We start from the raw sequence: 24,513 nt of genomic DNA, 5'->3' as shown, positions 1-24,513 counted from the left end.
TAAGGGAGTTGACCCTGCGTGGAGGTTGGAGGGGAGTGCGGGCTATTTTTTTTGGAAAAGGCCGCTGCGGGGAGGTGTGCCCGGGCGAGGAGACAGACGTAGGCTGGTCGGCGCTGGGGCCCTGCGGGCAGAAGCCCGGTGCGGCCTGCGGAAGAGCCGGGAGGACGAGTCGTGGCGCGCTGCCATGGCAACAGGACCGCGGGGCGCAGTCCGCGGCCGACTGGTAACTGGACCGAGCAGCGGCGTTTCAACACAGCGCTCGCGAAACCGGGTGAGGTGCCAACCAAGAGGCCCAAAACGCGACGGCAGGCGCCGCCAATCTGGGCGTCACTGGCCGTGACGCTCGCGCTGCTGCGCGTCAGAGTGCGAAACGTCATCATCCCGCGACGCCGACGCTGTAATAGGACGCCCTCCCGGAAGTGGGCTCTAGATCTGGCAGTCGAAGTGGCAGCCGGTGGCCTCCGAGACCAGATCCGGGGAGGTCGCAGCTGAACTGTTTGTCTACGTTTCCTCCGGATCCCTCCTGAATCCTCCAGGCCCGCGCAGAGAGGAAACTTCTCCGTCGTCATGGGGGGCGGAGATCTGGTAAGTGGGGGAAGCCTGGGCGGGAGAGGACTGAGCGGGAGACCGACCGGGTCTGGGGACGGAAATTGGAGGGTGTGGGAGTGGGTGACCATGGCTACACAGCCGTGCTTTCGCGAGAAGGGAGCCGTAGCCTTGGAGAGGGGACCGATCTCTGGGGCCACGGAGGGACAGGGTGGAGACTTGGAAAGGTGTGTGAAGCGTGTCGCCAACGGTGGCGGCAGGTGTTTGCGTTGTTTGTTCGCGGGGACTCTCCCGACTGGAAATTCTGGGAGGGGGTGGTGGTGGTGGTGGTGATGGTGGAACCATGCTTACGAAAGGAGGCAGATATCGAGTCACGCAAGCTTTACTTTGTATGTCTTGTCTTGGGACACTTCTCTCTTCCTCAGCTGGGAGTTCAGTCATATTTTGGACTATAGTAGGAGTGGTTTGTGCCCCATTCTCTTTGCCCTTGAGCCGTATCCAGGGGTCTGTTTTAAACCTGAAGAGATCTTCTTCATGTCCACCTTTCTGACTTCCACTCCTCGTCAGTGCTTCATTCTGATCTGTAGTGACAGAGCTTTCTTCTGAATTTATAGCACTTAAATATAAGTGATGTGGCAATTTCTCCTGAACTGCATAGTTCATTTGTAGGGTGCTGAAGCCCCCGACGGGGCAAAAGACCCACAATGGCATGGTGCAAGGTCAGAAAGATGCTAATCTCTTTAAAGTGTAGCTGATTGAATCAGCAAATAGATCAATTCTACCTATCCAGTATCTGTATTAGAGTTTGTTAGGTGTCACTGATTAGAATGACACCTAATTCTAATGCTGAGTGTGGCTGGATCCCATGACCCTGGGATCATGACCTGAGCTGAAATCAAGAGTCATATGCTCAACTGACTGAGCCACCCAGGCACCGCTTTTTGTTTTGCTTGTGTGTGTGTGTGTGTGTGTGTGTGTGTGTCGGGGGTGGGGGGATGATGGCCCTATGCATTGTAGGATGTTTAGCAGCATTCTTGGTCCCTAGCCACTGGATACCAGTAGCACTCTTCTCTGGATGGGGCAACCAAAAATGTGTCTGGACATTGTCAAATGTGGAGTGCATGGGGGGGGGGGGCAAGATCACCCATGTTAAAGGAGAGAGAGGAAGACCAGTAGGCTAAGGCCAGGGATGGGGTGGGGACAGGGGATTGAGTGACCTGATGAAGGGAAAGGAAGGACAAGGAGGAAGAGAGAAAAGAAAGAAAAGAGAGCCCTCATTGACGGAATACCTTCTCCATGCCAGATACCTTGTGTTGGTTTTCTCATTTAGGCCTCTTAACCGGTCTCCTGGTCTCCAGTCTCTGCCGTCTCCAATCCATTCTTCACATGATAGCTAGTCATGCCTGCACTGTTTAGTGTTTCCTACTGTCCACAGGATAAAGCCCACTCCATTAACATGGTTTATAAGGCCCTTATTCTATTGCTTTCTTAGTTGGTTTTGTTGATTTCATCTTGGACCCCCACCCCCCGCCCCATCCCCCTTCATCCGCTTGCATGCCATCTTTAGCCACACGAAATCATCTGTGCTGTGTTCTTTGTTGCCGCTGGGCCTGCGGTTGTGTGTGCTGTTCCCTCTGGAAATCTGCCCCCACTCTACCCTGCTTCCTGCATCACTGGGCTAAATTGTAATTGTCCTTAGATCATCACTGCTTCCAGGAAACCTTCCCTGGTTGGGAAGCTGAACCAAAGTAGTGGCTTATGGGGAAGCGGGAGAGGAGAAGCATTCTTGAAGTCCGTCAAGGTGTAGTGCGAAGGGGAGCTCAGAACCAAGGGGAGAGTCCCAGGAAGGAAGGGTGAAAGAGGTACTCGGTGGGGTTGTAAACCACGAAAGGTTGGGGTTGTAAACCAAGGTGAAGGCAGGTTAAGTGGACTCGAGAGAAGGAAGATTGTGTTCGTGAAAATGAAAGGTCCCCTGCCAAAGACACTTGAGTTCTGTTGCCTTTTAGAGTTTACCTTCCCACCTCTCTGCCCATTCCCCCTTTACTGTCATCACTAACCCTTAGTTCAGGAATGGCCCGTGGAAGTCCGAGTCGTGTGCATTCCGAGTGAAAAGTGTTCAAAGGGAACCCGGACAAGGCCGGAAGGCTTACATACTTGAACAGAACCCCTGGATGTGTGGGAGATTGGTGGGGGCCAACCTCGCCGTTGTGAACGATGCCTTGCCCCTAGATGTCTGCCCTGGCACGCACAGGGAGCAGAGGGGTCGGTGGTGGTGGGGCCCACGCACCCACCGGCTCCCCGCATCGTCTTCTCCCTCCTTTCGCCACCACAGAATCTGAAGAAGAGCTGGCACCCCCAGACCCTCCGCAATGTGGAGAAGGTGTGGAAGGCCGAGCAGAAGCATGAGGCTGAGCGGAAGAAGATCGAAGAGCTGCAGCGGGAGCTGCGGGAGGAGCGGGCCCGGGAAGAGATGCAGCGCTACGCCGAGGACGTCGGGGCCGTCAAGTGAGGGGGCAGCCGGGGCTGCGGGGAGGTGGCGGGGCTGTGGGTGTTCCAGGGTGCGGGGACGGCCCCCAGCGGCATCATCCTTTGGCTGCAGACCTGCTGGTTAAGAGCATGGGTTTGGGAGTCGGCCCGGCCTGAGCGCTGAGGCTGGCTTGGGGTGTCCTGGCCTCACTGTGGCACCGAGAGCAAGTTCGGGGCCTCGGTGACCTCGGTAGGACCAAGGAAGGGAGAGTGTCCAGTTCCCAAGGTTTGTGGAGGATCAAATGAGATGACACCCAAAGGGCCTAGGGCAGGCCTGGCTTGTGGCAGGCGATCGACCAATAACCAGGCCTGAGGATGATTGCCCCCCACCCCGCCTCTCGGGACGTGTCCAGGTCTCAGACCTGCTTTTGTTTGTTTACGTACCGCGGACTCATTTCAGGGGCGCAGTGATGCCTCGTGGAGGGAGGCAGATGGTGCGTCTGTCCGTAAAAGCTACGTGAGCATGGACAGTCCCACCACTCGGTTTTACCTTATTTCAATTTCCTCTTGTATAATATGGGATAGGAGTAGCAGATAATTACCAGGCTACCCGTCTCATAAACTGAGGTGGGAGGGCATGAGAAAAATGCAAAGCATAAAGCGTACAGCGCGTTCTTAAGTTTTGCGAGAACAACACAGAGCCAGAAATGGGGTAATCGGCACCGTCTCCTTGTTCATTCTCCTCGTACGTTTGCCTTGCTCGCGTCCTTGTGGGCAAGTCCCCGGGGTGCCGTGTGGCATACTCTCCCCACTGGGTATCTAGGGCTCTTCCTTAATACTTGATGACAGGGTCTGTGACATTCAGGGTTGTGTGTGTACGTGAAACTCAGTTTCACTTCATGGAAATGGCATTAGGGACATTCTGGGGGCATTCAGGATAATGGATTGGGGAGAAGGCCCTTCTGACTCAAGTATGAAACTTGGAATGTTTTAAAATAAATAAGAGTTTTTAGGGGCACCTGGGTGGCTCCGTCCCTCGAGCACCCAACTCTTGGTATCGGCTCAGGTCATGATCTCAACGGCTTTGTGGGTTCGAGCCCTGCCTTGGGCCCTGCACTGACAGTGCGGAGCCTGCTTGAGATTCTCTCTCTCCCTCTCTCTCTGCCCCTCCCCCACTTGCGCTGTCTCTGTCTCTTTCAAAATAGATTTTTTTAAATTTGGGGAAAAAAAAGAATTTTAGAATTTTTAAATACAACAAAATATGACATTAATATATCCAATGAGATAAGGGGATGAAGTTTTATGTTTTTTGGTACCGTAGACACGCCTTAAATTATTTTACTTTATCTGCTTTATGTAAATTAAAGCCTGTAAAGCAAAAAAAAAAATTTACTTTTTTTTTTTATAGAGTGAGCAAGAGTGTGTGGGGGAGGGAGCCGAGGGAGGGGAGAGAGCGAGAATCTTAAGCAGGCTCCACCCTCAGCACGGAGCCCGAAGTGGAGCTACATCCCACAACCCCTGGATCATGACACTGAACTAAGCCACCCAGGTGCCCCTAAAATTTTTTTTTTTTTTTTTTTAGGTAAATTCTGCCCCCCGTGTGGGGGCTCAGACTCACAGCTCTGAGATCAAGAGTTGCATGCTCTACTGACTGAGCCAACCAGACACCTACGTTATAATTTAATGCAAATAGGGGCACGTGGATGGCTCAGTTGGTTAAGCAACCAACTCAGCTCAGGTCATGATCTCGTGGTTCATGAGTTCAAACCTCGCGTTGGGCTCATTGCTGTCAGTGCAGAGCCTGTTTTGGACTCTCTGTCCCCCCCTCTCTTTCTGCCCCGCTGACTCTTGCATGCTCCATCTCTCTCTCAAAAATAAGTAAAAATTAAAAAAAAATGTTTAATAAAAACTAATAATTGAATGTAAATAAATTTCACACACTCAAATTAATTCCTGGGCAGCTTACAAAGTGAACACACATTGTTCTATGTGAAATTTTAGACTTTGTGAACCCTTGATTTTCAAACAGGTACCAATTTTAGATTCAGTACTCACTAGTCATAAGAGTTTGCTTTCCCACTAACCAAAAGTAAAAAAAAAAAAAAAAAAAAAAAAAAAAAAATGTGAAATTCTCTCTCTGTCTTTTTTTTTTTTTAATTTTTATTTTAAAGTAATCTCTACACCCAGCATGGGGCTCAAACTCACAATCCCAAGATCAAGCACTGCATGCTCTTAGGACGGAGCCAGCCAGGTGCCCCTTGAAATTTTTATTCAGCAAAGCATTACACATCATATGCCTGATGTGTCTTATTTAATCCCCAACAAACCTGTGAGGTAGGTACAGTTTTATCCTCATTTTACAGGTGAGGACACCAGGGCTCGGAGAAGGTGCTTGGCTTTAGACCTGGGGTTCAAATCCCTGTTGCCCGACTCCAGAGCTAGTGCTCTTAACCATCATGTTGATTATACGGCCTTTCAGGAAAGTGAGCTTCCTAGAATGTTCTAGGCAACACTGATCTTCCTACTCAGACATCCTTAAGATCTGAAGTGGTCTGCCTTTCACAATCAATTCTTTTTTTTTTTTTTTTCGCCCCAGGCACAGAAATCCCAAAGGAAATGGTGGCCATGTTTCACGGTTATTTGCCCTTTGTCCTTGACCTTCTAAGCACTTATTATATATATTTTATTTTAATGCTATTGGACATTTACTTTAGTCACAAATACAGTCCAAGGGTGGATAAAGAAATGTATTCTCTCTTTACACCTCATCCCCTTCCCCCCGTGTGCTAAATGTCTCTTCATAGCCTGTTTGGCCATAGTTATCCTATGGTTTAAAAACAGACTGTACCTTGGTCTTCCCAAATCCTTCTTGAACTGCAACTTATTCTGTTAAAGAAGTCCTGGGAAAGAAGTCCTATTGGCATTGTCCATATAGTCTCCAATGGGGAGAGTGGTCACTGGGTTGAAGGCAACTGGGAGGAGTCTTCAACAAACTAAGGACCATTGAGAAACCACACAAAAGCAAAATAAGTCAGTCAGAGAAAGATATATCCTATGTTTTCACCCATATGTGGATCTTGAGAAACTTAACAGAAGACCATGGGGGAAGGGAAAGGGGGAAAAAGTTACAAACAGAGAGGGAGGGAGGCAAACCATAAGAAACTCTTAAATACAGAGAACAAACTGAGGGTTGATGGGGGGTGGGGGAGAGGGGAACGTGGGTGATGGGCATTGAGGAGGGCACTTGTTGGGATGAGCACTGGGTGTTGTATGGGAGCCAATTTGACAATAAATCATATTTAAAAAAAAAAAAAGAAACTGCACAAAAGCAAATCTTGTCAACCAGATACCACCTCGTCCAGTTAATCCTTGGATCACCCATCACAGCTGACCCAACAACCATGGCCGCTGGTCCATTTTTTGCTGCCAGTGTGGCTCCTATCAAGGCCGCACATGTGATGGAGTTTCAGAGGCCTTCGTTCCCTCTATCTTGAACCACACAACAATCGATCGTGGAGAACAGACCTCTCCAAACTACAAAGCTACCTCCCAACTGCGGAGGCCTGATTTTAATAGCTGTCAAAGCCTCCTGTAGTCGCTGGTTTACTCCAGCTGGAGAACGGTAAGAACCTTTCATTGCTCGAAAGACTCCACTCCCTGCGGCACTCATTGGAAAGGCCCCACCACAATCTCCCACAGTTCGCCAGGGCACGGCCCTGTCTATACTCCTCCATCTTGACTCCAGTGGGGCGAGTGAGGCTGGGCAAGCTGGGTGGAGCCCGACCCCAGTGGCCCACAATCAGTTTTTAATTATAGACCAGAGGGTTTCTCAAACCGCTCCTTTTCACAGGAAAAACAAAAACAAAAACAAATCTAAAACGAAAGCATTGTGACCCTCCATTGTTGGGTTAAAATATTCTTATTAAAAATGTCCAAAGACCTAACTAGGAAGACTTTCCTTCTGCTCATAGTTGTTACGTAATCGCAAACAAAAATAGATACGCCAGTTTGGAAAAGCCATATTCAAAAAACATTGAATTTCATGTTACGGGTAATACTGCTTTTGATGAAGCTACTTAGCCGCTCGCAGTGTAAACGTGCCATCGGCTGCTGCGGCGCATGCACTTAATTTGGCGTGCCTTTGCCGTCTGTTGCGGGAAGGTTCAGTTCTCCCACCATTTTTTCCCCCTCAGAAGCACAGGGCCATGTTTGTTTGGCAAATACCAGACATGACTGACATTACTGATACTGATAACTCTCTTTTGGCTTGAAAGCATAATTTCCTTCTTCACTTACCTCTGGTCTTTTCTCATCATCTTGAGTTATCTCAAATGTGGAATTCCTGCTTGTGCCCACGCTCCAAAAGACACCTCGAACAACCGCACACGTGCTCCCTGAAACTGCTCTCGGTCACGAGGTGATGCAGAATCTCTTTATTGTTTCAGATGATCCTCAAAATGAAAGCGTAACATAAGGACTTTGTAAAGGAGGCTTGAGAAGCCCTGAACAAAGGTCCGTGTCTCGGAGGATACTTTCTTCACAGAAATTGCTTTAAGTGTGGAGGAACGATCTCTCCACGAAATGGCGAGCTCCATGCCGGCAAGCACCATTTCTTCTCATGTGCCACGAGGAGCACAGCGTTTAGTCCCTACTAGGTGCTTGGAGAATGAGTCGTGCTCTTGCCAGCTGCCATCTCTGCCTCGTGTTGGGGTTGTGTGTGCAGGTCTGCAAGAGCCCTACGCTTCCTTTGATTGTAGTTTTTTTTGTCTTGACCTAGGAAAAAAGAAGAAAAATTGGACTGGATGTATCAGGGTCCTGGTGGGATGGTGAACCGTGATGAGTACTTGCTGGGGCGCCCCATTGACAAGTACGTTTTTGAGAAGATGGAGGAGAAGGAGGCAGGCTGTTCTTCGGAGACAGGACTGCTCCCAGGTTCCATTTTTGCCCCATCCGGTGCCAATTCCCTCCTCGACATGGCCAGCAAAATCCGGGAGGACCCGCTCTTCATCATCAGGTACTGGCGACGGGCCGGGGAGGGTTTTTTCATAGTTGCTCAGCTTTCCAGTCGGTTTCCTCTTGACTTTGGTCTGTTCTGTAAAAGGATTTGTCTCCATTTGGGCTTCCTGATGTTGGGAAGGAGGCTCCATCAAGTGTGTCTTATCTAGGCCGTATGGTAAGAGATGGCAAGTAGACCAGGGCAGACCAGATTTATTCATTTACCTTTGGCCCTTGAACAAAAAATAGGATAGAAGCAAGGTAAGGGGTACGTGGGTAGCTCAGTTGGTTAGGGGTGGTTTCGGCTCAAGTCATGATCTCGTGGTTCGTGAGATTGAGCCCCACACCAGGCTCTGTGCTGACAGTGCGGAGCTTGCTTGGGATTTGCTCTCTCTCTCTCTCTCTCTGTCTCTCAAAAAATTAAAAAAAAAAAAAAAAGATGAGAAAGGCTGGCAGCTTCTTGGAAGTTTGGGGATATGTATATCGTGGGATAGGTGGGTGAACGGGCCTTCTACCTACCCCCCGGCCCTCCTTTTTTGTGCAGCCAAACCCTTTAAAAAGAATCTGCCTCGAAACCCTAATGTGTAATGTATCAAAGTGGAGTTGCATTTTGCCATATGTATAAATTTGTTTGGTTTAATTTGCAGGATTTTATTTCAGGTGGATAGGTTGAACATTGAAAAACCTTTGTCATTTATATTTCTTCTTTTGAAAACATTTTAAAGTTATTTACATATTGGGGCACCTGGGTGGCACAGTCGGTTGAGCGTCCAACTTCAGCTCAGGTCACGATCTCACGGTTCGTGGGTTCGAGCCCCGCGTCAGGCTCTTGCTGACAGCTCGGAGCCTGGAACCTGCTTCAGATTCTGCGCCTGTCTCTCTCTCTGCCCCTCCCCAACTCACACTCTGTCTCTCTCTCTCAAAAATAAATAAACATTAAAAAAAATTTTTTTAATAAAAAAATAAAGTTATTTACATGTTAAAGGTATTGCATAGATATATATATAAAGGTATTGTATAAAAATTTATTTATTTTGAGAGAGAGAGAGTGTGAGTAGGAGAGGTGCAGAGAGAGAGAGAGAGAGAGAGAGAGAATCCCAAGCAGGTTCCGTGCTAACAGCTCAGAGCCCGACCTGGGGCTTGAACTCAAGAACTGCGAGATCACGACCTGAGCTGAAATCAAGAGTCAGACGCTTAACTGACTGAGCCACCCAGGCGCCCCACCATTTTGTTAGCCTCTTAATTAATTAAATTGTGGTAATTGTGTTAGCTGTGCTGACAGGTTCAGAGCCTGGATCCTGCTTCTGATTCTGTGTGTCCCTCTCTCTCCGCTGCTTCTCCACTTGCACTCTCTCTCTCCCAAAATAAATACGTTAAAAAAAAAAAAGGTTTTCACCTTACAAAGCTGAAACTCTTTACTCATGAAACAAGAACTCCACATTTCCCCTTGCCCCAACTCCTGCGAACCACCATTCTCTTTTCTTTGAGTTCTACTACTCTAGGAACGTCATATAAGTGAAATCATACAGTAGTTATCTTTTTGTGGGACTGGGTTATTTCGCTCAGTATAATGTCTTCCAGGTTCGTCCATGTTATACCGTGTATAACATGTCCTTCCTTTTTAAGGCCGAATAATACTCCGTTGTATACATTTTGTTTGTCTCTTCGTCTGTCGATGGACATTTGGGTTATTTCCACTTTTTGGCTATTGTGAATAATGCTACTGTGAACATTGATGTACAGATATTGTGCACATTATTTTATAAGCCTTTTTTTCACCTAATTATATATAGCAAGCATCTTTCTACGTCCCTATGTTTCTATAATACCATTTTTTATGTCGATATTGTGTGGTATACCATAATTTTTTAATACTCTCTTATGAGTTCCCTAATAACCTGTTTCTGAATTTTCATTGTTTTTTTTTTTTTTTAATTTTTTTTTTTTAACGTTTATTTTATTTTTGGGACAGAGAGAGACAGAGCATGAACGGGGGAGGGGCAGAGAGAGAGGGAGACACAGAATCGGAAACAGGCTCCAGGCTCTGAGCCATCAGCCCAGAGCCTGACGCGGGGCTCGAACTCACGGACCGCGAGATCGTGACCTGGCTGAAGTCGGACGCTTAACCGACTGCGCCACCCAGGCGCCCCTGAATTTTCATTGTTATAATATGGACGACTCTGTAGGGACCTCTTGATTATATCCGTACAGTAACAAATTCTTGGGAAAGAACTGGTTAAAGAGTGTGCATGCAGTGATAAGTATTGCCAAATTGTCTTCCATGAAGGCTGACCAGTTTACCCTCATGAATAATGAGAGTAAGACTCCTTTTTGTTTTTTTAAAATTTTTTTTAATGTTTATTTATTTTTGAGAGAGAGAGAGCAAGTGGGGGAGGAGCAGAGAGAGAGGGAGACGCGGAATCCGAAGCAGGCTCCAGGCTCTGAGTTGTCAGCACAGAGCCTGACGCGGGCTTGAACTCACAAGCTGTGAGATCATGACTTGAGCCCAAGTCAGATACTCAACTGACTGAGCCACTCAGGCATTCCCCATACTCATTCTTATACAACAGGGAGCCAGTGTGGACTTGCCCCACACCATTCAGTCCCTTCTGCAGATTTGAGGAAGAGTCCTGACTTCCACACCATCATGTAGCTTTTAACACACGTCCTGTCTGCGTGTATTTGGAAAAACGATTGCTATATGGATGGTCTTGTGGAGAGTACAATGAATGACTTAATCCCCTTCCCCAAAGAGATAGTCAGGATTTTTATAATGTTCTCTTTCTCTTTAGGAAGAAAGAGGAAGAGAAAAAAAGAGAGGTGTTGAATAATCCCGTGAAAATGAAGAAAATCAAAGAATTGGTAAGTAGTGCATCAAGTTAGGCACCAAGAGTGCCTTTTAGCTACTTCTCGTGAGAACTACTCACCATTCACTCTTACCTTGTGAGAGGGCAGACAGAATGGCTTTTACATTCTGGCTTTTAGAGACCTTCCCTTGGTGATTTTATGCAGTCTTCATTATCGAGCTCAATTAAGCTTATCTTCTCTTTTATTTTTTTGATTGGAAGAGCACCACGTGATGTCTTTTTTTGTTTGTTTGTTTAGAAAAAGGGGAGTATGGGATAGGCCTGTGCAAGTCCTAATCACACAGTGTGTTCAGGGGATCAGGTGATATCAAGCCTCGAGGGCCCATTTGTCGTTCACGTGACATATTCCGCGATTGTGTTTTGGATTAGTTGGCAAGGAGAATGGAAAGCTGGATCCTGCGGTCCCCGATTGCTTTCGGTGTTGCTGGGAGTTCCTCTGACAGATTGGAAATTCCCAGGCACCGGTTCTGGGGATGGTTTAAAAATACAGATTCCTAGCCCCACTCGCCAGAGATTCTGTTCAGTAGTCTAGGGGCTGTTTATGCACCCCCCAAGGTAAGACTCGCCCCTTCTTGTTGGTGGGGAAACTCCGCTGGGGTCCTGGGCCTCTGTAGTCCCAGAGGACGAAGTCAGGTAGTTTCGGGCGTGAACCAGGCCCCTCGGAGGGACCGACAGGGGCCTTCGTGATCTTGCATGGTTATGTTCTGGGTGTTTTGTAGTTGCAGATGAGTCTGGAAAAAAAGGAGAAGAAGAAAAAGAAGGAGAAGAAAAAGAAGCACAAGAAACATAAGCACAGAAGCTCAAGTAGCGATGGCGGCAGCAGCCAGGATGAGCGCAGCCGGGGGAGGTGAGCACGTGGGGGCGGGCCTCCATCATTGACTCATTCACTCATTCATTCCCCACGTAGTCACGGCTGCTCTAGGCGGGGAACTGCCAGGCACTGGGGTTTCAGTGGTGAACGCTCGTACGTGGGCCCCGTGCCCACAGAACTTTGCCATCTAGCACCAGAGTTCCTTGGAGGTCTTGGCATGGCCCCTAAAGGGCTGCCCGTAGCCTTGTAGGTCTTAGCTCAGACATCCTGGCTGTGACTTTCGTCTCAGCTTATGACTCCTCCAAGACCAAAGTGGGTTTTGTGTAGGCCTTTTTTTTTTTTTTTTTTTTTTTTTTTTAATGCATTAATGGGCCCATCTGGGTGCATTCTGTGTGCCTTCTCTGTGGGAACAGTGAGCATTGTCACCGCTGACTCACTCTTAGTCGCTGGAATAGCAAGCAGCACGAGGTGAGAGGAGAATGTGTTCAGGCGGTGGGGCTGAAGAGCCAGGCCCACGTGTTTTCACAGGAAAAACATGACTGTGCTGATGCATCTTCCAAAGACAGTCCAAAGCGAGAGCCACGCTCCCAAGTAATAGAAGAAGTGGGGAAGGTCACGTTTGAAGCAGGAGGAGGCGTGTTTCAGCACGAGACATTTAAACTAGACCTTCATACATTTTCTTTTTCAATGAATGTGTGTTTTAATCTCTTAGAGCTCAAAAGAAGACGGCAGATTCTTCCCCTGTTTTGTCCAAAGCCCCTGGATACGGCTTACAGGTAAGGGTGTGGGCGTCTCAGAGGGAGTGACCGTGGACCAGGGAATGCGTTAACTTGAGAGCCTTTTTGGACAGAGAGCATTTTGAGCAGCCAGTCAGGCATCACATGGGAAAAAGGGAGTTTGGGCAGCCAAAGCGGGCACCGCTGGGGAACTGGCCCATTCCTTGTCCTTGAGCCTCCCACCGGGGCTGGGGGCCCTCTGAGTGGAGAGTCTAAACCACCAGTGGGGCCTGCAGGCGTTCTGCCCGTCTCTCTGCAGATAACTTATGTGAAATGCAGGCATTTTAAGCCTCAAGGTTGATGACTTTTGACAGATGGACATCCCTCTGGATCCCTTTTTCCCATAGTAGGTTTAACCTTAGGGCCTGTTCTCCACGCTCTGTCTCTTGCTCCTGCTCAGGCTTTGGTGAAGCGCCAAACCAGTGGAGGTGACTGGGTGGGTACATTCTCTTAGGGGACTCTGCAGATAACTTTGCTAAGTTTGTGTGGTTCTCTGCGGTAACTGTGCGATGGGATCGGTACGCCCACTTAGCTTCGTACAGACCCTCATTGCTCATTCGTTTCCTTGCTTCACTGCATTTCCTCCTGAGCTGCACATTTTCCTCTGAATACCTTTTCTTCCTTTCCTTGGTGCTACAGATCAGGGACTCCTACCACAGCCAGGGACTGCAGAGTCCTCTGACGGCCAAGCAAAAGGGAATGCACGGGTTGAAGAATTATTCCAGGTCCAGAAGCTCCTCCCACTCACCTCCCAGACATGCCAGCAAGAAGAGCAGCAGAGAAGCAGGGTCCCGGGACAGGAGTTCTCGATCCCCAGGCAGAAGGTCACGGTCCCCAAGGCCAAGCAAACCGTGAGTGTAGGAATTCACTGGGAAATGGCTTGTAAGGGTGGGGGTTGCTCACCGCAGGTATTTCTGTTCATTCGTTTTTCCAAACGCCTTTGCTTTATTTCCTTTACATCATTTTCCCCCACCGCTATGTAAAGCTCAGTCCCCTAGAACTACATATTTATATATGTAGGCTCTTTGGAGTGAGTTTAGTACCAAATCTTCTGTTTCTTTAGGTATTTGTTTTTCTTCCACCTCTGCCCTCTGTTCCCTTCAATTTGGATTGCAATTCTAAGACTGTTAGCTTTTCTTCCATCCTTTGAGGGACACGATAAAACCCCTACCTTGAAAAGGCTTTTCTCCTTTCTGCCCTCTGTGTGTCTGTCCCAGGCACAACTCTAAGGTCAACAGGAGAGAGAGAGGCCGCACTAAGAGCCCATCGCCTAAAAAAGAGGTCTATCAAAGGCGCCACGCTCCTGGATACACCAGGTGAGTCAAGAGCCCCGTAGGTGAACTTCAGACTCTGCGGGCCTGAGTCTTGGAGTGGCTCAAACCAGGGCAGGTGGATAATCTAAATCACCTTTTTTCTTTCTTTTTTTAATTAAAAAAAAATTTTTTTTTAATTAAAAAAATTTTAACCCAAACCTCTCTCTTTGAGAGAGAAAGAGACAGTGCGTGAGGAGAGGAGGGGCAGAGAGAGAGGGAGACACGGAATCCAAAGCAGGCTCCAGGTTCCCAGGTGTCAGCAGAGAGCCCGACGCGGGGCTTGATCTCACAAGCCATCAGTCAGATCATGACCCGAGCCAAAGTTGGACGCTTAACCGACTAAGCCACCCAGGCACCCCTACATCACCTTTTTGCCAAACCTGCTTTTATTCTTCATGTCAGCTTTTTTTTTTTAATATTTTATTTTTTATTTTTGAGAGAGAGAGAGAGAGAGAGAGAGCGTGAGCAAGGGAGGGGCAGAGAGAGAGAGGAAGACACAGAACTTGAAGCAGGCTTCAGGCTCTGCACTGTCAGTACAGGGCCCAACGTGGGGCTTGAACTCACAAACTGTGAGATCCTGACCTCATGAGCTGAAGTCAGATGCCATCCAGGGGCCCCTCTTCCTGTCAGCTGTTAACAGTCTGTCTCACCTCCCTACACTGCGCACACCGAAAGGACAAAGTAAGAGTTTTAACTTGATGAACAATCGATTAAGCGACTGTCTCTGGACATCTAAGCATGTTAATTCTCTCAAGAGATTTCCACCGAGAAGCTTTTCTTGAGAGAGTGCTCCTTTCTTGAGGCACCAGCTGAAGGAGAAGCAGGGTGCTCTCCTTGAGGGCCAACACCCTACGATGGACTCCGTGTTCACGTTGGGTGTGTAGTGGGTCAGACGGAACAGGGACATAAAGCCCTGGGACCTGAGGGGAGTTGGTTGTGCCCATGAAAGGCTGTCCCTAGGGGTCCGTCTTGCTCTTAGAATTTAGAGGAGCCAGGCAACTCTTGTGAACTTCCTTTTACTGCCCAAATTGGCTACACGTTCGAATCACCTGGGAAGCATAAAAAAGAAAAAATCGGGGCGCCTGGGTGGCTCAGTCGGTTAAGCATCTGACTTCAGCTCAGGTCACGATCTTGCGGTCCGTGAGTTCGAGCCCCACGTTGGGCTCTGGGCTGATGGCTCAGAGCCTGGAGCCTGTTTCAGATTCTGTGTGTCTCGCTCTCTCTCTGCCCCTCCCCCGTTCATGCTCTGTCTCTCTCTGTCTCAAAAATAAAAATAAACTTTAAAAAAAAAAAAAAGAAAAAGAAAAAATCCCATTACCCAGCTACACCCCAGCCCTACCACATCAGAACCTCTGGGGGTGGGCAGCCAACGTTGAGAACCGCCGAGAGTCTATACCCACCTCTTTTATTCACTGTGTTAAAACAGAGGCAGACCCTACATGTCCCTTGCAACTCTTAATTGCCCGACTCCCTGAGTCTCCAAGGAACAGAAACTTTTAAAAGGTTTAGTCTTGACTGACAGCCTTTAAAAGTATGTTATATATTTCCCTGCCTTCCCAGACAGAGTATGTTACGTAGAATTTGACCTATTATCAGTTGGCAGTTTTTCAGCTGTGCTGTAATTCATGCTGCTCTTAGGGTAGATACTCGTGAGTGTAAGTATTTGTTTCTGTGTTTTAAGGCTTGTGGGCGGCAGGCTTTTTCAGATCCTGCTTTGTTTTTCTCTCTTTTGCCATCTACCATCACTTTAAGTTTATGTATTTATTTTGAGAGAGAGACAGCATGAGCAGGGGAGAGGCAGAGAGAGAGGGAGAGAGAGAATCCCAAGCAGGCTCCACACTCAGCACAGAGCCTGATGCGGGGCTTGAACTCAGGAACCGTGAGATCATGACCTGAGCCGAAACCAAGAGTTGGATACTTAACCGACTGAACCACCCAGGTGCCCCTCACTTTAGTTTGTTTTATTTTATCAGCCTTCCTTACCTCCCTTTCAATTTGTGTTGAATTTTGTGACGTAAATGGTTTAGAGCCCTCAAGACCTCTCTTCCCCAGGAGTAAAAGCACAGAAACTTTAACGCATAGACTTTATGATTTCATTGTCTGTTTTGGTTTGGTGTTCCAAGTGGTCAAGGTTGTTTTATGTACTTAAGATGATGCTGAATTAAGAAAAAGAAAAATTAGGGCCATAATTGAGAATTCTGTGAGAACTCTTTCTTTTGTGTATTTTAGCTGGTGATCTAAAATGACTTTCTTAATGGCTGAAAAGATGAAGGTTCTCTTTTATAGTGAGATGCTCAATTTAAAGTAATTTTTAGGGGCGCCTGGGTGGCTCAGTCGGTTAACCCTCCGACTTCAGCTCAGGTCACGATCTCACAGTCCGTGAGTTCGAGCCCCGCGTCGGGCTCTGGGCTGACGGCTCGGAGCCTGGAGCCTGCTTCCAATTCTGTGTCTCCCTCTCTTTCTGCCCCTCCCCCGTTCATGCTCTGTCTCTCTCTGTCTCAAAAATAAATAAATGGTAAAAAAATTTAAAAAAATTAAAAAATAAAGTAATTTTTATGGGCCAAGACTGTATTTTTTCTTGTAAAAAATTTTCGGGGTCTTTTGGGATTCCCATTTAATTAATATTAGTTTTGATTGCTTTTGAAATTTCTTACAGGCAACACAGCCCTTTTATAAGTTAAAAATATATGTGCTCAAAACAGACTAAAAAACCACTACTATGATGTCACACCCCAGAAATGCCTAAAATTCCTTCTATTGGGCTTATAAATTGCCCAGAATAAAAGTGGCTACAGGCAATAAAAAATAAAGCTATTACTCTTATATTAATTACTATTATTTTAGAGGCACAATTACTGTTATTATCGAGGCTTAAATTATTTTGATCAGATAATACCCTTAAAGATACATTTTATTTTATTTTATTTTATTTTTATTTTATTTTATTTTATTTTATTTTATTTTATTTTATTTTATTTTATTTTATTCTATTCTATTTTATTTTATTTTATTCTGTTTTGTTTTGTTTTCTTTTCTTTTATTTTACTTAACATTTTATTTAGTTTTAAAGAGAGAGTGAGCACAACCGGGAAAGGGGCAGAGAGAGACGGGGACACAGGATCCGAAGCGGGTTCTGTGCTCTCAGCACAAGCCTGATGCGGGGCTCAAACTCACATACCGTGAGATCATGACCTGAGCTGAAGTTGGACACTCAACTGACTGTGCCACCCAGGCTCCTAATGGTTGTTATTTTTTTTATTTTTGAGAGAGAGACTGCGAGTGGGGGAGAGGGGCAGAGGGAGAGGGAGATCGAGAGAGAATCCCAAGCAGGGGCTTGAACTCACAAACTGTGAGTTGATGACCTGGGCTAAAATGAAGTCAGAGGCTTAACCGACTGAGCCACCCAGGCACCCCTAATAATACACATTTTTAAAAGTTAAAAACTATTAAAAATCTTCTCACAAGAGGTGCCTTGTGAGACCCAGAGCCTGCTTCAGATTGTGTCTCCCTCGCTGTCTCTGCCCCTCCCCCTCACACTCTGTCTTTCTCTCAAAAATAAAATAAACATGAAAAAGAAAAATCTCACAAAAACTACCAGGTCCTTGCTCTGCCTGACCTCACTTCCAGTCATGCTGCCTAGTGGCAAACACTTTCAGCTTTTTGAGTGGTTTCTTTTGGCAGCTACCAGTCTCTAAAAATATGCACATGTTGCTGTCTCTTAAGTCATCAATTTTATGTATGTATGTATGTATGTATGTATGTATTATTTATTTATTTTAAGATTTGATTTTTTAAAGTAATCTCTACCCCTAATGTGGGGCTTGAACTCACAATCCCAAGATCAAGAGTCTCATGTTCTACCAACTGAGCCAGCCAGGCACCCCTTAAGTCATCAATTTTATCTATCTATCTATCTATCTATCTATCTATCTATCTATCTATCTATCTATCTATATTTGTATCTATTTACTTATTTATTTATTCCTATTTATCTATTTATTTTTAAGTTTACTTATTTTGAGAGAGAAAGAGCACAAGCAGGGGAGGGGAAGAAAGAAGGGGAGAGAGAGAGAGACAGAGAGGGAGAGAAACCCAAGCAGGCTCTGCACTGTTAGCACAGTGCCCGACACAGGGCTCGAACCCACAAACCGTGAGATCATGACCTGAGCCAGAGTCCAGAGCTGGGCGCTTAACCGATTGAGCCACCCAGCTGCCCCTTAAGTCATCAATTTTAGACATTAGGTATTTTCTTACTATTGGAGTAAATGAGCTCTTATACACTCCCAGTCCCATATTTCTTCTCCCTCCATTTATTCCATTAGGTAAATATCACAGTTTTTGGTTTTGTCAATAAGTGGATTCATGTTCTTCCATTATGTAAATATTGTTCATCGATACTTTTCATCGCCAAGCAGAATATTGAGGTTATATCCCTTTTCTTGTATGAGTTTCATATTTTTTCTAGGGTCAATATTTGCCTCTTTCAGTTTTGACTTACGGATTTTATTTCTGGGAAATGTTCTTGTATCATTTCTTTGATAACTTCTTTGTTCTCTCTGATTTTTCAGAGCTCTTGTATGTTCTGATTGTTCCTTTTTAAAAGCCTTTCTCGGGGTGCCTGGGTGGCTCAGTCTCTTGAGCATCCAACTCTTGGTTTCGACTTTGGTCATGATCCCAGGGTGTGGGATTGAGCCTTGCGTTGGACTCCGAGCTGAGCCCGGAGCCTGCTTAGGAGTCTCTCTCTCTCTCTCTCTCTCTCTCTCTCTCTCTCTCCCCGCCTGCCCCTTTCCCCTGCTTGCAGTCTCTCTCTCTCTCAAATAAAAAATTAAAAGCAAGTAAAACAAAAGCCTTTCCCATTTCAATGATGTAATATCTTTTATTTATCATCTCTGAGTGAGATTTTTAATCACTTTTTGTTGCCAATTTTAAATAGTTTTATTTAAGATGAATTGTACATTTTTTAAAAGTTTCGTGGTTTATCTTTGTTAAGTTCTCTTTTCCTCTTCCTTTGGTCGCTTTCATGTGAGAGGCTTTCCTGAAATGTTTGGTGATATTTCACTGTCTCTTCATAGGCATTAAAAAGCTGAGATCACTGTATTGTGTATGGGCAGGGCTTGTCTACTGGTGGAGATTGGTTTTTTGTACTGGTTTTTAGCTGGGGACATTCTTATACCCTCTGGTTACCTTTGGTTCTCCTGTCAGGAACCATTAAATGTTTGTAGAAGAAAAAAAAATCCCCTCTGGTTGCCTGACCAATGGCTCTAACTCTGGCTGCTGGCATTTTGGGACGTTTGGCTATGCCGGATACCTCTGCAACTTCTGATTTCCTATCTGGTTAATTCTTCAGACACTACAAGAAACGTCTCCCCTTTGGAGGGTCTCCTGTATTCGTTTGGGAGAAAAATCACTGGCCTCCCCCAAGTTAGGCATGAGGTCCCAGGGTGTCTTAATTGCTTCCCATACAGACTTTAAATCATCCCCTTTGTTTTCAGCCTTACTGCCATCCTTCAAAGTACTGGATGCCTGCAGTCCTTGAGCCTTTCCTGGATTTTGCTTCTGATTAGTATTGGGCAATTTATTTATTAAAAAAAAAATTTTTTTTTAATGTTTATTTTTGAGAGGGAGGGAGACAGAGCACGAGCGGGGAAGGGACAGAGAGAGAGGGAGACACAGAATCCAAAGCAGGCTCCAGGCTCTGAGCTGTCAGCACAGAGCCCGATGCGGGGCTCGAACTCACAAGCCGTGAGATCATGACCCGAGCCGAAGTCAGACATTTAACCAACGGAGCCACCCAGGTGCCCCCTAGTATTGGGCACTTTAAAGGGATTCAGGGGCGCCTGGGTGGCGCAGTCGGTTAAGCGGCCGGCTTCAGCCAGGTCAAGATCTCGCGGTCCGTGAGTTCGAGCCCCGCGTCGGGCTCTGGGCTGATGGCTCAGAGCCTGGAGCCTGTTTCCGATTCTGTGTCTCCCTCTCTCTCTGCCCCTCCCCCGTTCATGCTCTGTCTCTCTCTGTCCCAAAAATAAATAAACGTTGAAAAAAAAAAATTTTAAAGGGATTCAGTTTTCTCTAACCTGTTAAAGTAGTTACCACTTCTTTATCCACTTCCATCTTCCAAAAATTTTTAGACATCTCTTATCCAGTGTCGTCTCCTCTCCCGTTCTCTTTGTGGTTTTTTTGAAAGGGAGCATTGCCATTTCACTGTAGACAACCGAATGTCAAGTTTTAGTGTCTTAAGTTTGTTTCTCAAAATTTGGCTCCATTTATGTATGTATGTATGTATTTGTTTTAAAGTTTTATTTATTTATTTTTCAACGTTTTTTTTTTTTTTTTTTTTTGGGGGGGGACAGAGAGAGACAGAGCATGAACGGGGGAGGGGCAGAGAGAGAGGGAGACACAGAATCGGAAACAGGCTCCAGGCTCCGAGCCATCAGCCCAGAGCCCGACGCGGGGCTCGAACTCACGGACCGCGAGATCGTGACCTGGCTGAAGTCGGACGCTTAACCAACTGCGCCACCCAGGCGCCCCTATTTATTTTTAAGTAATCCTTATGCCCATTGTGGGGCTTGAACTCATGACCCTGAGATCAAGAGTCACGTGCTCTTCCGACTATGCCAGCCAGGCACCCCTTATTTTTTCTTTTAAAGGGGGATCTTTCATGGGGTACCTGGCTGGCTCAATCTGAAGAGCTGCGACTCATGATCTCGGGGTTGTTAAGTTTGAGCCCCACGTTGGGTGTAGAGATTACTACAAAAAAATAAACTTAGAGAGGGATCTTTTTTTTTTTTTTTCTCTAAAGACTTTATTTTTAAGTAACCTCTACACCCCACATGGGGCTTAAACTTACAACCCCAAGATCAAGAGTCGCATGCTCTACCAACTGAGTTAGCCAGGCACCTCTAAAGGGGAATCTTCCAAATGGGTACATCACACCCATTTGAGAAGCAATGGATTCCGATTTCTCATGTTGTTAAATAGTGATTGAGCTCCTTCATCACCTCCTCTTCTTGCTCTGACTTCATTTTCAATGAGTGCCGGGAAAGACTTACCTATTACTTTCTGAGGTTAAGTTGAGTTGACTTGAATTCTTCAGGCATCTGGCTTCTGGCTTAGTCCTAAAGTGGTATACTCATGGGCTGCGTCCATGAATTTCTACGCATTTCCAGTGGGTAGATGGTAGATGTCAACAGTCACATGGCTAACTTAGTCCTCCATACTTCGATAAGTTGTTGAGCAAACAGTGGAATATTTTGTTTTTTGGGGGGGAATATTTTGTTTTTAATGTTTCGGAATAATCACTCCAGGGATTATTGAGAGGGTATGGAATCCTTCATTACAAGTCTTTGAAATTTGGATGAAACCACCTGACCCAAGATGTTAGGAAGGAAGGAAACTCATGCTGAGTTTGGCCCTGGGTTGGGCATTTCCATGGAGAGAGCAGTGCGATGGAGAACCTGGGGTCCTACCTGATTTCTGTTCTCCCTGAAGTGTTTGGGTTTTTTTTGCTGGGAGAGAAGTAGACCTGATGGTTTTTGTGTTCAACAGAAAGCTCTCATCAGAGGAACTAGAGCGAAAACGGCAAGAGATGATGGAAAATGCCAAGTGGCGGGAGGAAGAGAGGCTAAACATCCTCAAGAGGCACGCTAAGGATGACGAACGGGAGCAGAAGCTGGAGAAGCTGGGCTCCCGAGATGGAAGGTTTATCCAGTGAGTGCATCTTCCTGCTGCCTAAAGGCTTTCATGGCTATGGTTCCAAGGAGGCAGTTGGGCAGCTGACTCACTCATCGTGTTCCTGGTGTTTCTGTGACTATGCAGAGAGAACGGGGAGGTCAGCCTCCAAGCCACCTTTGTTACTACTCCCAGCATCTAGCCAGACAGTGGGATGGTTTTGATTTGAGGAGAGGAGAAGTGAATTAGTATTTTCATTGAATCTCCTTGCCTTCCATGTAAATAAGAGTTCATGGCCCAGGGGGCCTTTTTCCTTTTCTTTTTTTTTTGTCTTTTTTTCTTTTTTTGCATGAACAGGGGAAGGGCAGAGAGAGAGAGGGGCGGGGAGGGAGAGAATCCCAAGCAGGCTCCACGCTGTCAGCACAGAGCCTGACGTGGGGCTTGATCTCACGAACTGTGAGATCATGACCTGAGCTGAAATCAAGAGTCGGATGCTTAACTGACTGAGCCACCAGGCGCCTCTCAGGAGGCCTTTTTCCAATGAGGCTTTACTTACTTTCCAAAACAGATAAATTTGCCCTTAGGGATATTGGTTTAAAGAATGGAGTTCCAAATGGACTCACTCCAAAGTTATCTACATGGGCTTAAAAGAGCTTGTATTTCTACATGGGCTATATGACTGGCAACCCGTTTCTTCTAATTCTGCCAAAGAGTTGACCAGCTGACAAATATTTGTAACTCATATTATTCTCCTCTCTTCTGTTCCTAGTCGCATGAAGCTGGAGAGTGCATCTACCTCCTCCCTGGAGGACCGGGTAAAACGGAATATCTACTCTCTGCAGAGAACCTCAATAGCTCTGGAGAAGAACTTTATGAAAAGATGAAAACCATCCCCTCTTTTGTTGGTTTTCCTGAATTTTCCAGGGAGGCTGCTGATCCCTTAAAAATTCTCTTTATAAGAGTTCAAGTGACTTCTTCCACAGTTGTCAAACCACCACTGTTCAAAGTGACTCTCCTCCAGCGATTGCCGAAACAGCTCACTTCCTTTAAGAACCAGTGTGACTCGCTTTATGGGACCCTCAGTAACTTTTGCTGGGTGCTGAGTGGGTTTTGACTGTGTTTTTAATGAGTGGGCACTGGACCGTGTAGGTGTGAGCACTTGCCCTGCCATGGAAGGGCTGCTCCCTGTGGTCGTGATACTGATTATGCCACTTCTTTCCCACCCGTGTAAACTGTGTGCCTCGGTATAGACCGGACCTTTCAGAAACCTCCCTCCAGAGTCACCCAGGTAGATGGCACCTAGTGGGGTAAATGAACATTTACTGGGTTTAGTAGATAATGGGACAGAATGATGTCTGCTTAGGGCAGAGCGAAGGGGGTGACAAAGAATCTGGAAGGGAAAACAATACAAAAAAGCACTGAATGAGCTGTTGAACTATTTGGACTATCTTTTCAACTGTAAAAGTGTAGTGTGTATGTGTATAAATGTATAATTTTTACAAGCTTTTTAAAAAGTTAGCTTTGTGAGAATATCTTGTTCGGTAAGTGACTTTACTATGTCATGGAAATGTATCTTGTTATCGAGTAATACGGTAAGGCAGGTCAGCTTTTTTTCCCCCTCTGAATCCAGCTAGCTTAGGAGAAGCCTGGGTTTGTAGATCGGATCTAGTGTATCTATCCTTTTACGCTGCTTATAGTCTCCCATGTGGGCAGTGCAGTGGTGAAGTCAAATGATTTTAGGAGTCAGGACCAAATTACCAGTGTGCTCCCACCCTGGCTCTTAAAAGAAAATAAAATGGAAGCTGTTCCTTTCATGGCTTCCTTTTTATCATGTAGTAATCTTATTACAATGCTAAAATTTCAGGAGGTGTTTGCTACTAATTTTTAGTCAGGTATTAAAAAAAACCCAAAACTCATGGGACCGGTCTCCTGTCTTTACTCCTTCCCCTTTTCTATTCTTTTACCAGAAGCCTTTCATTTGACCCATGCAGTCCTAGGCCCTGTTGACCCACACATTAGCTGGGCCAGTTCCTTGTTCTGCCAATCCCTAATTCTGCTTAAAACGACGTTGGATCTATATTTTTGAGCACTTACGATGCCAGGCACTGCAATACTTAAAGCCCAGTCTTTCCCCAGAAAGAAAGTAACGTACACTTGTTATTCATTTAATCACCTCATCGTGCTTCTCTATGCTAGAGTTAATTATGTCTTTTATTTTATTACTTGGTAATAAAGGCTACATTTATTTTTTGTAACTGTTTAAAGAGCAACCACGCGCGGAGTACCGAATTTACGAATTCCCCCACAGAACGATATTGACCTGTTAATTTGTGTCGAATGTATGGAGATCCTTCGTCCAAGAGGAATTATGTAACAAAGCGTGGGCAGTTTACCGAAAGATTTCATGAAGTGAGCCAGAGAATAAGACGATTATGTTTCTCGGCTGTAGGATAGAAGTCTTAAGGTGCCGCCGGTCTTTTAACTGGACCCTTTGGAGGGAGGAGGCCGAGCGGCAGGTGGGTGGACGCGCGACCCATTCATAAAACCCAGGGCTCTCGGCTTGCTTCTCTCATTGGCCCCGGGGGGAAGGGGCGTGACCCGCGGGTGGAGCGCGCTCCAGGCCCCAGGGAGCGGGAAGATCCACGCTTGGGTGGAGCGAGGGGGCGTTCCTTAGTTTTCCCGGCAGGACTGCCTTTTCCCCTCGCCGTGTTCCTCCTCTCTCCCCTGGGGTGGGATGGTACGTCCCACCCTCCTCGCATTCCCGCCCCCTCCTCCTCTCCGGAGCTGTGGCGCTGCCGCCATCTTGGCACGTCAGGTTGAGGGAAAGAGCCAAACCCTGGCTTCAGGGGGCCCGGACAGGAGGGACCCTCCGGCGGTAGACAGCGAGCCCTACCCCCAGCCCTCCTCCCGTTTTTGCTCCGGCGCGGGGCTCTGAGGCGTCCCAAGGCCGGCCGGTTCCTGTCAGGCCCGGGGAGGAGGGGCGGGCGGGGCGGCCTCTGCCTCCCCGGGACGGGCGCTACCACCCGGGCGGGGAGGAGAGCGCCTGGTGACGGTGGGGCGGCGGCGGCGCCCGG

General features: G+C 46.7%; 1 protein-coding gene across 1 annotated transcript; it reads left to right on the top strand.

The window, feature by feature from the left end:
• Positions 1 to 398: 398 nt before the first annotated feature.
• CWC25 (CWC25 spliceosome associated protein) lies at positions 399 to 23,355 on the top strand. Its single transcript, XM_025917596.2, has 10 exons — positions 399 to 585; positions 2,879 to 3,051; positions 7,790 to 8,026; positions 10,800 to 10,869; positions 11,594 to 11,721; positions 12,398 to 12,461; positions 13,101 to 13,312; positions 13,679 to 13,777; positions 21,317 to 21,478; positions 22,209 to 23,355. The coding sequence occupies exons 1-10, from the start codon at positions 568 to 570 to the stop codon at positions 22,321 to 22,323; spliced, it is 1,278 nt and encodes a 425-aa protein (XP_025773381.2). The 5' UTR covers positions 399 to 567; the 3' UTR covers positions 22,324 to 23,355.
• The last annotated feature ends 1,158 nt before the right edge of the window (positions 23,356 to 24,513 follow it).

Source organism: Puma concolor, chromosome E1 (assembly GCF_028749965.1).
Source record: "Puma concolor isolate L17-30 chromosome E1, mPumCon1.1.hap2, whole genome shotgun sequence".
Lineage (NCBI taxonomy): Eukaryota > Metazoa > Chordata > Mammalia > Carnivora > Felidae > Puma > Puma concolor.
The sequence above is the reverse complement of the archived record's forward strand: the minus strand, read 5'-3'. Positions and strand labels throughout refer to the sequence as shown.